Source organism: Chionomys nivalis, chromosome 21, assembly GCF_950005125.1.
Source record: "Chionomys nivalis chromosome 21, mChiNiv1.1, whole genome shotgun sequence".
Taxonomy (NCBI): Eukaryota; Metazoa; Chordata; class Mammalia; order Rodentia; family Cricetidae; genus Chionomys; species Chionomys nivalis.
Window position 1 is genome coordinate 19,710,979 of NC_080106.1, and position 17,241 is coordinate 19,728,219.

The following is a 17,241-nucleotide window of genomic DNA, read 5'->3' on the forward strand; positions in this document are numbered from 1 at the left end:
CCCACCATGTGAAACCCACGAATCATCTCTGTTGATCTCAGCCTCTGGTAGAAGTAGGGCTTTGATGAGGCCAGTGAGCAAGAGCAAACCTCCAATGAGGTCAACGGTAGTTTTCATTCTCCCCTTGAGCAGATCTTGCGACAGCTGAAGGGTTATGATTCCTACAACACCCTGCTGCTGCCTCCTCGGAACCCAGGGGAAAAGCTGCCCCAGGAGGTCTACGATTACTTTAGGGAGATGAAGAAATCAAAAGAGGAGCAGATGAAGGCGAAATACCTGGAGAATATGTCACAGGAGAATGGTGAGAACCCAGCATGAAGTACCTTGGGCTCTGACTGCTGTTCCACCCCTTTGAACTACCCCTACCATGAGACTGGCCAGCTACTGAGTATCTGCCAGGCACCAGCTGCCTGCTGTATCCCGTTTAAGACCATTACCAAATAGGTTGTGTGATCTTTGTATTAAGGATACAGAGCTGGCACAGTCTGCTGTCGCTAGAGTCTGGGGGTACTGAGACTTAAAACCAGTGACTGTAGATAGAAGAGTGTGTGCTGGAGGCTGAGCCCAGGGATTCACACAGAAATGGGAACAAAGAGAGTCAAGTACACAGCTGTGTATAGAAGAACCAAGATCGCAGTCCAAATCCTCCTGTGTTTAACTGACAGCAATCATTGTGCACCACTGCTTCCTGTGCCCGTGCCTAGATAATATGTCTCCCACAAGGTGGGAATTGATGCCCTAGCATATTCAAGTGGCCAGGGGCAAGGGAATTTGCACTGGAAAAAGGACAGCCCTCCTGTGGTCCTCGGGACCCATCATGAGCATCCCTGCTGTTGCACCATCGAATCCTGTGGTCCAGCACCCCTGTATATCGTATCCCTTCCCCAGGACCTCTCTGTGTTCTTGAGCAGAACAGCCCCCTTTCTGACTTGTAGGACCAAATGACTGGTGACACCGTGCCCTCTCCTTTCTGCTTCTCTGTCCCTCATGCTGGCAACATCCCCAGCCCATTTCACTCTCTTCTGCGCTAACAGTCCTCTATGTGTGGTTCTGCTGTTCACACCTGCGTCTTCCATGAGACAAGCATTGAGGAGACAGCTCGGTGGATAAGGTGCTTGCCAAGGAGCACGAGAGCCAGGTCCCCAGAACCCATGTGCAGCAAGATACAGTAGTGCCTGTCTGCAACCCCAGAGCACCTATGATGAGATGGGAGGCGGGCTGACCAGAAGCTCATCTGGGTATACTCAGGTCGGCTAGCCTGACATACTCAGCGGTGTTTGAGAAACCCTGTCTCAAACAAAAGTGGAGGGTAAAGACCACACCCAAAGTTGTACTCTGACCTCTGCATGTACACACATGCACACACACACATGCACGCGCGCACACACCTTGTATAGCCTTTTTCTTTTAAACCTAGTACATGGGACAGCAGCCAGTGTATGACATGCTCAACAATGTGTAGCATGTGAGACATGACCTAATGGTCTGGACATGGTCTCTCAAGGAAAATCAGTCGGAGACTGTTCACTTGACTTGCAGAAAAGACTGCCTCTACATTCAGTGTTCCGACCAGTGTTCAGCACCAATAACTTGTTGGAGCTGTTTGTACAAATGTCACAGAGCAAGTGGCTCTCACAGTTCTAGATGCTAGATATACTTGATCAAGGTATCTTTGGGGTTGGTACCTTCTGAAAACCATCTCTTCTTGTGGAGAGTTCTCTTCCTCCTGTGCCTTCCCAGCATGGGTCTCTGTCCTAATCTCTTCAATGTTGTAACCAGTCACACTAAATCAGGGCATACCTATATGATGACCTGGAAACCCTAATTACCTACTTCAATGGCTTATTTTCAAATAGAGTCACCTGAGACATTGAGGGCCCAGGCTTCAGTGTGTGGATGTAGGGAGGCAGAAATGCAGAGATTACCCACTGTGTTGCACAGGTTAAGCTGAAGGGCTGCAAAGAAGATAAATTGCGGAAGGAGCCTCCCTTTGGACAGCTGACGGTCAGGAAGATGATCAGGGACACAGTTCGAGTCAGAGACCCTGAGCCTGTAGTGTACACAGGACCTCAAGGAGGCAGACAAGAGCCTTGTTTGCTCTTGAAGTCCATACACACCAAAGTTATCAGCTTCATTTTTCCATTTGTCCCAATGGAAGATGATCTAGATCCAGGACTGATGGGTCCGGGGGAACCCAGGCTGAGTGCTCACCGATACCTCTCCCAACCCTGCCTCACGCTGCTCCCATGCTGTGGACTCTGACCTCTCTAACCATGACCCAGAAAGGGCAACTACCTCTAGTCACATCTCAATTCCAAACAAAACAGATAATGCCCCTAGGTTAGAGGGGGTCACCTTGTGTGGTCACAGACTGTAGTACCCACTGAGACGCCGTGGAAGAAGGCATAATAAGGTGGGTGCTGGTATGACAGGTGCCAGACACATTTAACGATGACACGGGAAACATTGGTGAGAAGCTGAGGGTGAGCGCAGGCTCCAGGATGTTTTGTACAGAACTGTCTCCACATAGTCCTGACAACCTGAATATTAAAATCTGTGGAGCAGTGCCTCTCCTGCTCTGGCAGTTATATAGCCAGCTTCAGTCCCCGTCACCATGTGTCTAGCTCAGGCTTTATTATTATTTTTTAACTTCGGACTCTTAGGAATTCTCTGAGTTTCCTGGGCAAATGTATAATTTCAGTATCTAAGCACGTTAAAAGGCAGAAACCCTGCGCAGAGGGAGCCAGCTGATTGTGCTCTAAGTCATTAGGGTTGGTAGTACACGGTGCTGGTCAGCACAGCCATTCTTTCCCCATCCCCCTTGTCCCCCACCCAGCTCCTTCCCCTGCATTTTCATCCTCTGCTTCCTCTGCAGAAGAAGAAGAGATGCCATCAGACCAGGGAACCTCCGCCAGCACCAAGAGGACATCACTTAGTCGAGGGATCTCTGTCACATCCAACCTAGAAGAGCGGCATCTTATGACTGAGTCCAAGAGCTACCCAGATGAGGACGAGGATGAAGAAAGCCTGGAAAAACTAACGTTCCAAAGTAACCAAGCATTGCAGCAGGGGGCAGTTCTGTCTAGGCAGACATAAAAGGGACGTTCAATCTCTGGATAGCTTTCTCCATACAAAGGGGTACTCTGGGCCTCCTGCAGTGGCTTCCCACCCACCATGCGTACCCTCTGGTGACTCGTCTACTCACACTGTACTATGAACACGGAGGCCTGTGGAGCAGCTTAGCATGTGATATTCTCTTCCTGCTGCGGTCACTTGCATTTTAACTAGGCTAAGGAAGACCTGATCCCTTAATGCTAACATTATAGCCAAATGGGAAATGTTTAAAGAAATGCTCTCTTCCAACTGTCCCTCCAATCAAAACATTAAGGAATCCTTGACTTCACCTCCCAGCTTCATGGACCCATTTTCTGACCTTCGTTTTCCCTGAGATCTGAATTAAAGCCAGGGAACACAATGGCAAACCCGAGATAAAGGCAGAGTTCCAGTGCCACGCCTCATGGTTAGCCCAGCCTGAGTGGTCCCTGACCTTTTGTGGCACCTTTTTCCCATTCCACAATTGTGACTCTGCCCCATTTTCTGAAGAATCTTGGACCCCCTAGAGCCAACTCCAGACTCCTCTCCACATAGCCATCCTTTTTATTTTAAAATACAGAGACACAATATTAGCCGAGTTAGGCATTCTTGTGTACCACAGGTGGGGCTGCTGCACCATTGGGTGTTTTAGAAACCAAGGGTATTTTAAATGAAAACTTCATTCCCATCTCTATTGATGCCTATGTACCTGTGTAAGCTCCGGGATGCACACTTGTGCACACACTCACGTGTAGTTTGCATTGACAGCTGACAAGATCCAGAGCACAGACAGCCACTCTGCAGAGGAGGTTGGAGAGGTGGAAAGCAACCCCGTGAGCAAGGCAATCGCACGCCACCTAGGCATCGACATTTCTGCAGAAGGCCGACTGGCCAAGAACCGGAAGGGCATCGCCATCATCATCCATGGGACACCCTTGTCAGGTATGTGACAGTCTGAGGGGAGACTATGATCAGAGATGCCATGTCTCTTCCATAAGGAACTGTGGCAGCATCAGCTTGGTCAGGGCCAGTCATAAGAGTTTTATCTGAGGAACGGCATGTACCCAGAGACCCTGTCTCCAAAACACAGGCGAAAAAAGAGATCTAACTGGTTTCGTGTCTATTTCGCCGCAGTTGGAAAACCAGCATCACACAAGTGTATTACAGCGGAGCCAAGGATAGGACTGGGGAGCTGCTTCTGTAACTAAAGTGCTAGAAGGACGGGCATGAAGAAATGAGTCTGGACCCCCCCACACACACACCGAAGCCCAAACAAAAGCGGAGATCCATGACTTGCCTGTAACCCCAGTGCTGGGAGGCAAAGGCAGGCAGATCCCAGAGCTTATTTCAGTCAGTCTCGGTGAAATGGTGAGCTTTGGGTTCAGTTAAAGACCCTGGCTTAAACAGTAAGAGGGAGAAGCCATCAAAGAACATTCTCCCAGTCTTCACACATGCCAGCCTGGGTGTGCATACCTGTAGATACCAGACACAGAGACACATTTTTAGAAAATATATTCATGATCTACCATTTTTCATGAGGAGAAAGTATCAGACTTGTGATTTATAATTTATATCTGTTTGATATTGCCTCTGTAACAGCCGCAAATGTAGTGGCCTGAAGAGGCACAGATTTGCCCCTCTTTAACTGTCCTGGAGGTCCTAAGTCTTAAGTGGCTCAGGACTGTATACCTTTGGGGGGCGCTAGTGAGCAGTCCATTGTCTTGTCTTCTCTAGCTTCTAGAAATGCTGCCCACATTTCTGGCCCAGGGCAACAGCTTCCATCTTCAAAGCCGGCAGTGCAGTCTCCTCTAGTGTGTTCCTGTCACATTGCTGCCTCTGACGCCAACCCTCCTGCTGTTCTCTCCTAGGGACCCCTGTAGTGAGATTGAGGCCACTCAGATAATCCAGTCATATTCGAGGTAGAATCTGTAAACTGATCCACCTGCAAAATGATGGCACTTTGCATATAAGGGAGCATGTTTACAGGCTCCAGGAATGAGAACATACATCTTTAGGAATTATAACTCGGCATCCTGTGTAACCTGTTCCCTCCCTCTCCCCCTCCTTTCCTCCCTCCATCCCTTCTTCCTCCAGTTCCCCCCTCCTTCTCTTCCTTTCTTTTCCTTTCCTTCTTTCTTTCTTGGACTCTAGTAGAGGCTAGTCTCATATGCTCTATATAGATAAGGATGGCTTTGAACTCCTGATCCTTCTACCTCTGCCTTCCAAGAGCTGGGATCAGGGATCTGCGCTACCATACCCAGTTTGTGTGGCACTGGGGATCAGACCCAGGGCTTCCTGCATACGAGGCAAGAACTCTAAAACTGAGTCGCATCCTCAGACCCCCATTTGTTTTGTTATTTTTATATTTATTGTGCTTTTATTTATTTTATGTGTATGAATATCTTGCCTGCTCGTGTCTATGTGCGGCGCATGTGTAGCTGGTGCTCACAGAGACCAGAAGAGGGCGCCAGATCCTCTGGGACTGGAGTTACAATGGTTGTGAGCCACCGTGTGGGTGATGGGAAACAAACTACACTTTTGCTAGAGCATCCAGTGTCCCTAACCGCTGAGCCACCTCCCCAGCCCCCACCTTTACCTAATGAACAATATCAATAACATGGCTACACACACAGCCTAGCAGCTGGAGGCCGACTCTAGTATCTCTGTATGAGTGGATTACGAGATCCTTTTTCTTTGCTCTTAACTATTATTTCTGAATTTTCTACATTTTAATGAAAGTAGATTGAGATGAGAAAAACCAAGTCAGCACAGGTTACTGTTTAAACCCAACGTTAGTGTCAGCAACAGTGGCGGGGGTGGGGGGTGACACAGTGTTTTAGAGACTACCCAGTAGAAGCTGTTTTTCTAGCTGAGGGGGGAAGCCTTAGTGAGGCTGTCATTTGTCATGCCCCTGTGCCGCAGTGGCACGGTTAGGAGCAGATCCGCAGCTCCGGCTGTACTTCCTGATCCACAGCTCTGACTGTACTTCCTCATCTCTGCCGAGCTACCTCTGCCGCTTAAGAGACTTGGAGGTGAAGCATTCAGAAATCTCTCTGTAGGGTCCTCTGTTCTACAAACTTCTGTCTAGGACACTGAGCAAATGAGAACCGTGAGAGTCAATACCCTGGCCATTTTTACAGGAAAGACAGCCAACGCCATCAGCATGGCCAAGTACTACAACGCAGCCTGCCTGAACATCGACTCCATTGTCCTAGAGGCCATATCAGACAGTAACAACATCTCAGGGATTCGGGCCCGGGAGCTGTGCATCAGAGCTGCCATAGAGCAGTCCATGAGGGAAGCAGAGGAGTCGGGTAAGCCCCCCTTCTCCATGGTTTACTCTCTGTGTGTGACCCAACCAGCCTTCCCATCTCTGAGTTTCCCTGGTTTCTTGGTCTTGTCCTTGTCTCTGTTTTGCCTTTTAATAGTCACCAGATCCCCAAAGCCCATTTCCATGAAGACTTCCCCAAGTCACCTTTTGTTAGAACCTTCTAGTCCCGAACTTGCTCTCACAGAAACTGAACTCATCTCTGCATGCGTATATGTGTAGGTACACGTGCATGTAAGGGCACGTGTGTACGAAAGTCAGAGGACGACCTTGCCTGCCCACCTGGTTTGTTGATAAGGTATCTCCTTGGTCTGGAGTTCACGAATTAGGCTGGGCTAGCTGGTCAGTGAGGCCCAAATATCCATTTGTTTCTTCTCCCCAGCACTGGGCTTACAAGTGCATGCTACCACACCAGACTTTTTATGTGAGCTCTGGGGATTGAACTCAGGTCCTCAGGCCTGGTCAAGTGGTGGTACCCTTTACTAGTAAGATCATCCCTCTAGGCGTTGCCTTGATCCTCCTTTCCTACATCCTGGTTGAAGGTTGATGTGGGACCCATTGCCAGTTTATCCCACAGAATCCTCTTCACCTAGCATACAGAGGTATTATTCCGTGACCAGTGCAGGAGGATGCTCGACACAGTAGAGCACAGGACCAAAAAGAGACACAACCCACATCGTGGTTGGGCTGATGTGGCGGCGTGAATGAATGCAGACAGATTATATAGATATATACAGCTTTAATAAGGAAATAGACTTACTAGACCACAGGTTCCCGCGGAGAACAGGAAAAGCGGAGCAAAAGAAAAGGGCTGCTGGGATCATGCCCAGCAGATTTATCCGTAAACATTAGCCCGAGGCGAACACGCCCCCAATGGGTGGGCCTATATCCCTACATCTCCCCCTTTTGTCTAAATAAGATAGAACTAAACCAAATACAACTATATACAATAATAACAAATAATAAATATAACAAACAATATTGAGAACAAAACTTTTGTTAAACATTTTATCTCAAGGAGTCTAAATAACATAGAGAGTGACTACAATTATATAATCTTTAACTCCGTTAAAGATCTGAGAAGGGAATAAATATTACTTAACAATCGAGAGATATCCAAAATGTGCAACAATTGACAGAGACAACTGACTACCTGGGCAATCACCCAAAGTCTCGTTTGTAATGTTGAGTCAACCAACTTTGGCTAAGGCCTAACATAACTGGCATACCATTTTTAGAACTATCCTACCCTGTCTTGGCAGGATAAGACAATCCTGTTTTATCCACTTAGGGATAGTCTGTATTTTTGTCAGAAGTTGAGGTATGGGCTTTTCTTAACCCAAAGGCCAGTTTTGCCAAGAAGACAAGCTCCCAGTGGAGTGTCTTTGGTGCTCAACGTTTTTTTGGGAGTAGAGTGGTGTTGTCAGGAGTAATTGTGTCTCATTGGCACAGAAATTTTAGGTTAGATTAAAGGCTATTTTTTACAGCTCTTGAAGAGGCTGAAGATCATACTATCTATACTAAATATAATCTCTATGTAACTAAAAGACCTGATTAACTTAAAAATAAATATGACAAACATATAATTTTTAATACCTATCTAACTTGAAGACTAAAAGAATAAACAACTGTGTAATATATGAAGACAATGATCTTCAACTGTAAACAATGTCATAGTATCAGAGGTAGAAATGTACAATGTAATATGGTAGATGTATCAATACAATATAGACAAAGTTATAAGCATACTCATCCACAAATAGAGGTAGGAACACTCACATTCAATCTTCAATATATCAATATACAAGAAACAGTACCAATACAATTTTCTATAAACAGTAATTCACAAATACCAATCATCCCATAAAACCAGTTAGCCATGCGGGTGGCCGGGTGCCGGGGACGCAGCCCCGCCGCTCTTATTACAGCAGGCTGACACTTGGAGGGAAGGCAGAGATGAGCTCGGGAAAATACCACAGCCATAGACATTTCAGTTTCTGTGTCTGTGTCTACCTACATGGTAGAGAATTGGAAGAGTGGGGGGATGTTCAGGGATGATTGCAGAGACTTCGAGCCACAGAAACTAGGAGAGTGGAGTCATTCACTGAAAAAAGGAATCCTGGGGGAAGAGGCAGCATAAGGAGATGGATTGAGCTTTTAGATCTCATCATAGAGAAGTCTGGAGTGGTCTTCCCATCACAAGCCAAGAATCCTGGCTCCATCAGGTCATTTGAGGGTCACGGGTCAGGAAAGCAACTGCTTAGAGCTGGATCCTCTCTCCATGAAGCCCTAAGAGCATGTCATAGTTCCTGATAGCACTATACCTGCTATCTGATCAACTAACTCTCAGTCCTCCACTTGCGGTGCTCATGGGAGAAAACAAGGTTCTTTGCTAGGTAGACAAGAGAATGGTTCCTAAGGGAAAATCCCAGGCAATCTCATGATTCCAAGTCTCTTAAATGTTCTCCTCCAATAAACAAATGATCCATGTGATTGTATTAGCATCCTGGCGAAATGATGAGTTTGCGCTCCTGAACTGAGTACCAACAACTGGGGACAGGGCTGGGGGAGTCTGTCAATGAAGTGAGAGCTGCAGACACTGGGAGAGGTGGGATTGGCCCAGAGAGGCCCAGAAGGAGAAGGGAGATCCTTGGGGAAGACTTGTGTGTCAGGAGGAAGCACTGTGAGAAAAGCCAGGGGACACTTAGAATGGCGGGGTCTCAAAGGCAGGGAGTCGGCAGGACAGGCACTGAGGAAAGAAGGAGAGAACCTAGCAGCTTTTGGGGAAGGAAGAAGGTGAGTGAGGCTTTTGCATCTTCTGCCTTCTTGCTCTGGAGCCTTTGCTCTAATTAACATACTATTCTCATTTCGCTTAGTTTATTTTGTTGTCTGTCCCCAGGGCTCTCAGGACAGAAGCTTCTGGGACGGGAATTATGTTAATTTTCCTCACTACTGTATTTGCAGCCCTGGGAGCAGTGTCTGGCATAGAGCTAAGATATATTTTAAAAAACAAAAAGTCATTGACCCAGTAAATGAGCAGAATTGGCTTCTGCTGAAAGCTACAAGGGAATGAGCCCTACGTTGGTTTCTCAAGACGCAGAGATTTCTGATGTATTCGGGAGCTTCAGTGGAAAGGTTGGGCCCTAACCAGCATTTGTTGTCTGCTACAGTCAACAGGCTGGAATGAGATAGTTAAGTCCAAGCCTGCTGATGCCAAGCAGAAGCCACTAGCCTCAGTTCAAGCTTAGGTGCAGTACAAGATCATAGTGTACGCTGGACCCCTGGGGACGCAGAACAGACAGGAGAATTCACAACACTGTCTCAGTTGTTATGGTTGGCTTACAAAATGAACTATCCATTGTCATATAAAGTTTAAATAAATATACCATTTTAGTTGATTTTTTTAACTTTTATTTGGCTATTGGAAGTTTTTTAATTATATTCATTATTATGACAGTGGTGGTTTGGATCACTGTTTAGAGAAATTGAGCAGTAAAGGGGACATAGGGAATATGGTGACAGGACAGCGGAGCGGGAAGAGAAAAAGAAGGAAGACGGAAAGAAAAGGGAAGGAGAAAGGAAGTCATTCCTTCAAATTAAAATTTATACTAACATCATACCTAGAAGCTCTTGTTAAAATATGAAGGGTGCAAAGGACGAGAAACAGTTGGGGCACAGGGACGAGCTATAAAGAAACTGTATGGTCAGTGAAGATCGGGGTGGGCAGGAGAGCCAGAGTCTACAGTGAAGATCTGTCGAGACTTAGGTGAGATTCTGGTGGTCAGTGCCTCTGAGGATGCTGAGTCCCTCAGAGTGGGTGTGTCAGATATGGTGAAGGGCGTGGTGAGTGGAGGATCAGCAAGTTCCCATGACTGCCGCAGAACTCAGCTGTGGCTTATCCACAAGGGGATTTCAGCCTCCCTAGTCCCCCATCAGGTACAATATGGCTTCTCTCTGCATATTCCCAAATCCTGGGAGAGGAGGGAGTTGCCGAAAACAGTAAGCCAGAATGAAAGGCAACTGTGAGGGAACCCTGGAGACTTCCTGGCTGAGATGATTGACAGCTCCTTGTGAGCTAGAGAACCACAGGTTCTCCTTAGCTGAGGAGGCGAAAAAACGTGTTCTCCACCCCTGGTCTCCTTCAGGGGTGCCTAGTCCATCTTTGAAGACAGGATCCCAGGGGACACAAGAAGATGTGGCAAATGTATCAGGCAAGGGATCCATCAGAAGACTGAGGCTCAGAGGAGGCACTAAGGTGCTCCAGCAAGAGTTTTTCAAAACAAATTGTAAATGGCTGGTGTTTTAGAAGGCATTTCAGTAGAGGGAGCTGAGCGAGAGTAGCATCTGCTTGGAAGGGGACTCAGAAACAAAAAGAGGAAATTGACTGTGTGCATAAAGCCGTATTTGCTAACAATCACACACTTCTTGCTTAACTCATTTATCGTTGGAGATAGCTCTGCTGAGGGCAGAAAGAACTCTGCCCTAGCTATTCCTTGGCCTTGCCACCGCCCAAAATGTCAGAAAGGTAAAGTGTCCGATTCGCAAGGCAAGGCCTTATGCACAAGCAACTGAAGAAGTTCATTGCCTCTGGGCTGGGAAAGAAAGTGGGCCCGGACTATTGCAGGGGCTGTTGAAAAGATGGGCAGGAGGGTAGTGTGAATGAGGAATCTCCTGCATAGCTCAGGTATTTCAACACCTGGTCCCCAGTTGGTGGTGCTGTTTGGGGAGGTTCTGAAACCTTGAGGAGGCACATGCAGCCTTCCTGGAGGAAGTATGTCATGGAGTGTTTATAACCTCGTTCCCCCTTCAGTTTGCTCTCTCAGCTTCCTCTGTGAGATGTGCTCTCCCAGCTCTTGTTCCTGCAGCTTGCTGCCATGCCTCCCTTCCATAAGGGACTCTTATCTCTCTGAACCATGCGCCAAAATAAACACTTTTATCTATCAGTTGCCTTTGGTCACAGGATTCTATCACAACAATAAAAAAAAGTAACTAATGCAGGCAGAAAAGAGCCCAGACCCAAGGGGGCTTGATGGGTGGAGCCACCTCCAACCCGGGTCAGTCAGCTGTATGGGAAGATGATTCAGAATTCTGTAAGAGCCGGGTGGTGGTGGCGCACGCCTTTAATCCCAGCACTTGGGAGGCAGAGGCGGCGGATCTCTGTGAGTTTGAGACCAGCCTGGTCTACAAGAGCTAGTTCCAGGACAGGTTCCAAAACCACAGAGAAACTCTGTCTCGAAAAAACCAAAAAAAAAAAAAAAAAAAAAAAAACAGAATTCTATAAGAGAGTAACAGGCTTCGGTGTACCATCCCCGTTGTGATTTTCCTTCATATTGTAAGATGACTTTTCCTAAAAATCCACCTTCTCCTAATAGCCCAGGAGTCTTCAATGACGCAAAATGTTGGGGTACCAGCACGACTCAGCACTGAGAACCTGGGCAAGTTTACTTCAGAACTCACTCTAGTGACCCAGGAATTTAAACCTGCAAAGAGTGTGCGTGGGAGTGTGATGGTCCCCAAAGGCAAGGCGGATAGCCACTGGTCTGGGTCTCAGAAGCAGCATCATCAGCACCCAGTTGAAACACCACAGGTAGGCAGGAATCCCTGGGCAGAAGGTTGGGTCCTTTCCTCCTCCTCCTCCTTGGCATCCTCCGGCTGGGCCAGCACCCTCTGCCTCTGTGGCTGTCCTTACCAGGGGACTGCTGTCCCTGTTCCACTCCTTCAGGAATAAGTGTGCAGTCATCTGGTACCCAGCTGGATGCCAGGGAAGTGAAGGTGAAGAAAACAAGGTCTCATGCTCAGGCTGCACTGACGGAGGAAGACGATCACACTTACAAATTATCTGAAATAAAGTAGTGACAGAAGAGAAGACAGCTACAGAAGAAGCGAAGTTGAACCATAGAAAATGGCCAATATTCAATCTACCATTTTTAGAGTCCCATAATAGTAATTTCCTATGGCTCACACCAGCTATAAGACAACATAAGGAGATTAAGGGGATTCAAATTGGAAAGGAAGAAGTTAAACTTTCGTTATTTGCTGATGATATGATAGTCTATAAAAGTGACCCCCCAAAATGGCATCGCACACCCTGCACACCAACCTTGCTACACACCCATCAACGGTATCACACACCCTACACCCCAGCCACCATCTTCAAGTAACTGGTCCCATAGAAACCTCCAGTCCTCCTTCTCTCTGCCCACCTCACTGTCGTTTTCTTCCAGTTTTGTCCCTTGGTCCACACTCTCTTCTGCCTTCTCCTTTATCATATTCCCCAGGCAGTCAATCTCCAGCCCCAGTGGACTCAATTCCATCCACACCAAACCGATCATAGCTAGAAAAATTACTCGTCTCTCCTAAGTAGCCTGAAAGTTAACACCACACATCCCAATGTCTGTCCTAGTAAATTTGCCCTCCATTCAAAATGCCCATGCTATGGCCCTCCATTCAAAATGCCCATGCTATGGCCCTCCATTCAAAATGCCCATGCTATGGCCCTCCTCACTCTCCTGACCTCTGAGACACTCTGCTCTTCTTCCTCCTCAGTCAGCAATCTTTCTGCCGAGCTCAGACAACAACCTCATCCTCACCCCCCACACATCTCCCAGCAGGCTTCCATAGCCCAGAGCTGTCCCTGCCTGCAGCTGAGCTCCTGCCCCTGCCCTCATTCCAGGCTGATCTCTCTACCTGTACCCTGGACATCACCTCTTTCCCTCTTACTCAGTTCAGGAGTTAAATTCCCACCTTTGTCCTTTCTCTCCTGTTTTTCCTTCTTTGTAATGTGTTCTTCTTTTTTTACATGACCTTACATTCATCCCCTGCTCTTAACTCATCCTGCAGACATTCTTCACTGTAACTCCTCCAAAGAATGGCTGTGCTGACAACCTGCTCTGTCTTGGCCGCCCCCAAGCTCCTTCACCAATTCCATTGAGATGTCTGGCCCCCACCTCCATTCCATTGGCTCCATTGCTTACAAGATTCCTTACACACTGAGCCCTGCCCCCAAATCATCCCTACAGGGCCAGCCGAGGTAGCTTGCAGCTTCCTCACAGAATGGCCTTTTTCTTGATGTTGTCTCCTGTTGTGTCGCCCAAGTAATATGATCTCACTGTGGTCATCCCCACCCATCACTGCTCTTCATTCCTGTCTCTGGTCACTTTCCCATCATGCTCCTCCTCCCTGCCAGAAATATGACTGATTTCTGTGAGAGGTGCTCGGCCTCTGTATCTCCCATGAGAATGTTAAGAGCCACGTAGGCAGCGCCAGTGTTAGCCCTGCTCGTTGTTGGTTCCCTAGTCCACCAGGGGCTGGTGCGTGATGAACACAGTAAATACCTCTTGAGTAAATGGACAGTCGAATACAGTTCAGGACAGATACAACAGCACCTCCCATGGTAACCCTCCTTGAAGCTACCAGCCACTCTTGAGAGAGGATAAGAATCCTTCATTTTACAATACCGTCCTCGTTTATAAATAAGGGGCCTACAGCAGCTGTATGACATTCCTGGTGGTTATGTGACTTGTAGATACAGTCGTTGAGACAAAGCTAGATTCTGACTTCTGGCTCTTCCCTCCCTCATCAGGTTCCCTCCAGCCCTCTCCTCATAGGGCCCACCCAGCGGCGGCTCAGTGTCAGCGCCAGTGTTGGAGGTGAGACCGGGCTGATGAGCTGTGTGCTCCCAGATGAACTTCTTGTTCAGATCCTAGCTGAGCGGATACAGGTGCGTGCACACTCACCCACACAAAGCTACAGGCTTGGAACTCGCAAGCTGAGCCTGTGCTGAGAGCCGAGATGCTAGGCCATCAGCCACCCTCAGCGGCTCAGAGCCCATGGGTCTCTCAACAGCCACTTGCTTATCCCTTTGACAGCTCTTGGTCTCTCCCTTCCCTACAGTCTGAAGCCGCTCTTTAAAGATGCAGGGAGCAGAAGATTACACATCAAAATAAATTAGTAAATAAAGCAAAAGGAGCGGTGGGTTAAAAACTATAATGTAAGCAACTGAAAGTGAGAGCTTGACTGGCAGGGTGATATACACCTGAAATCCCAGCATTCGGGCAGCTGGGGTTGGGGTGTTGTGGATTTGAGACCAGGTTGGCTTGCATAGTGAGATCTTGTCTCCAAAATAAAGCATGGCTCTCTGTAAATTGCTGTTAAAAATGTTTTCATTATGTAATGTGAAAAGGATTAGTATGTAAAACAAAATGACCTTTTATATGTTTGCAAATAATTGTCAAAAAAATGCATGGTAAACAACAGCTCCTGTCGTATGACTTAAGTGTTGCGTGCTTTGGTTAGCAGGTCTAAGGATTTTATATCTCCTTTACTCTTTCTAAATTCTTTTTAAGGACATACTGCTTTTAAAGTCAAAACCAATATGTTGAACTTTTGAAGAACTTGAGGGGACTGGAGCTGCAGCTCAGTGGAAGACTCCCTGTCTGCCTGCCTACCTGCCTGCCTGCCTGCCTGCCTGCCTGCCTGCCTGCCTGCCTTCCTGCCCACCCGCCCGTCTGCCTGCCTGCCTGCCTGCCTTCCCGCCCACCCGCCCATCTGCCTGCCTGCCTGCCTGCCTTCCCGCCCGCCCGCCTGTCTGTCTGCCTGCCTGCCTGCCTGCCTTCCCGCCCGCCCGCCTGTCTGTCTGCCTGCCTGCTCAAGGCTTTGGGTTGATCTCCATCAGTACACATGAAAATGTACTTAACTAAACTGCAGTCATGACCAGCAGGACCTAGGAGGGCCAGAGCTGTGTTCACTTTGGTTTCTCACACTGGGCCACTATTAAGTGAACATTTCGTGTGTGTGTGTGTGTGTGTTCATGTTTATCCATGTGTGTGCATATGGGTTGGGAGAGAGGTACACATATACATGGAAACCTGAAATTGATGATTTCCGGTGTCTTTCTCAACTGCTCTTCACTTTTTCTTTATGGAGTTAGGCTCTCTCTCTCCCTGAAGTAAGAGATTATCAATTACTAGACTATCTGGCTAACCTAGTTAGCAAGCTAACTGCAGAGACCCCATCTTGGCCTCTCAAGATTACAAGCAGCACCCACACCTGCCTGATACCTACTTAAATGCTGGGAATTCAACTCCATTCCTCTTGGTTGTTCCTGGTCACCCGTGTCTCCACTGAGTCTTTTGAGTAAATACTAAACTTTAGGAGAAGTCATTCTTCAGTGGTCACATGACCAGAATCCTTCTGCTCCAGTTACATTGCCAAAGTCATTCCTCTCCTAGGCAGTTGGACCACTAAGAAAAGTATGGGCCTGGGAGACAACTTAGTGGTAAAACATTTGCCTGGCACCTCATAAAATCTGGGCATGATGATATGTACTTATAATCCAAGATTTGGGGAGGCAGAGACCAAAGGATCCCCAAGACTCACTAGCCAGCTAGTCTAATGGAATTGATGAACCCCAAGTCCCAATTAAAGACCTCATTTCAAAATAAATAAGCAAAAAGAGGTGGGTGGCTCTCAAGGAATAATACCTGGGGTTGTCCTCTGCCTTCCACATGCATATGTCTGCATGTTCACCTGTACATTCACATACATGTACACACACATACACACATGCACACACAGAAAGAGAAGTGCTGGTAGCCTTTGTCTTATTGCTGCTCTGACTGCCAGTTTCTCTATCTGTGGCAACCTTTCCCTTTTCTTTCCTTTGCATCTTATTTCCATACACCTCATGAATCTTTCTAGAACTTTTGACACTTTCTTTGTTCTTTTATTCTTTTGTTGTTGTTTGTTTGTTTGTTCATTGTTTTTCAAGACTTGGTTTCTCTGTAGCTTTGGAGCCAGTCCTGGAACTATAAACCAGGCTGGCCTTGAACTCACAGAGATCCGCCTGCCTCTGCCTCCCAAGTGCTGGGATTAAAGACATGTACTACCACCACCCAGCTGTTTCTTTATTCTACACATGGAAATGAAATAAATCCCCTGGTCTCCCATCGCCTGCCATCATGTTCCTTCATAGCTGACTAGGCATTTAGTCTTCATTTATGTTTGGAGGGACCAGTACGTTCTATAAAACCAGCTCCTTCATTTTGCATCAGCGCCTGGACTTGGGTTTCATGGTGTTTATTTTGGAGCCCAGTGGGTACGCAGAACCTGACACAAGAACAAGCCTTCTCTCTCTCATAGAGAGCAGCTGATCTCCAGCCTGAAATAACCGTCTCGTTCTCTCTGCTTGCAGCTGAGTGACTGCTTTAGAGGCGTGGTGTTCGATAGCCTGGAAACACTCTTCGCTCGGAGTGCACCCTCTGCCCTCCTCTGCCTGCTAAAGGCCATCGGCAGCCGGGAGCACATATATGTCCTCAACATGGCTCAGGACTATGTGGTCATGAAAGCCCAGGAGAAGGCCAAAAAGGAGCTAGAAGGCAAGCCCCCGACCTCCCTGGCCATCCTTCCCAAGCACAACAGGGCTTCCCTTGCCATGGGGCTTTGTGCTTTTCAACTTGTTTCCCTGCTGCGATAATTCATCCAATGGGCTTAAATGATGTTGTTACTTCTGTGTCTCATTGGCACCTTACCTCTGCCCTGGGAAGTGACTGGGGCACTTGTTTCTAATCATAAACAGGCTAAGGAGAGCACACTGTGGGCACATCCTAACCTAGGATGTTTGGCTTGCCGGTCTGGTTTAGACAACCGCACAGTTCCTTTGACCTAATGGTGCTGTTTTTGTACACTTTGGGTCAATTTATCCTCACCAGTGAAGATTATTGCCCCACTGCCACGCACCACACCCCCCTGTCTGCGCTAGAATTCAGTTTGTGAGCTTCGGGCAAGGGGCTGGAGGTTGAGGAAACACACACAGAGACAGA

The 17,241-nt window shown here is 47.5% G+C and overlaps 1 protein-coding gene across 1 annotated transcript in view; it reads left to right on the top strand.

The window, feature by feature from the left end:
* Window positions 1-17,241, top strand: part of Hydin (HYDIN axonemal central pair apparatus protein) — a 310,664-nt gene that overhangs the window by 207,905 nt on the left and 85,518 nt on the right. The window contains exons 38-44 of the mRNA XM_057753452.1: window positions 133-301; window positions 2,876-3,049; window positions 3,862-4,035; window positions 6,234-6,407; window positions 11,794-12,008; window positions 14,004-14,141; window positions 16,614-16,797. Coding sequence (XP_057609435.1) covers window positions 133-301; window positions 2,876-3,049; window positions 3,862-4,035; window positions 6,234-6,407; window positions 11,794-12,008; window positions 14,004-14,141; window positions 16,614-16,797 — 1,228 coding nt within the window. The remainder of the gene's footprint in view (window positions 1-132; window positions 302-2,875; window positions 3,050-3,861; window positions 4,036-6,233; window positions 6,408-11,793; window positions 12,009-14,003; window positions 14,142-16,613; window positions 16,798-17,241) is intronic.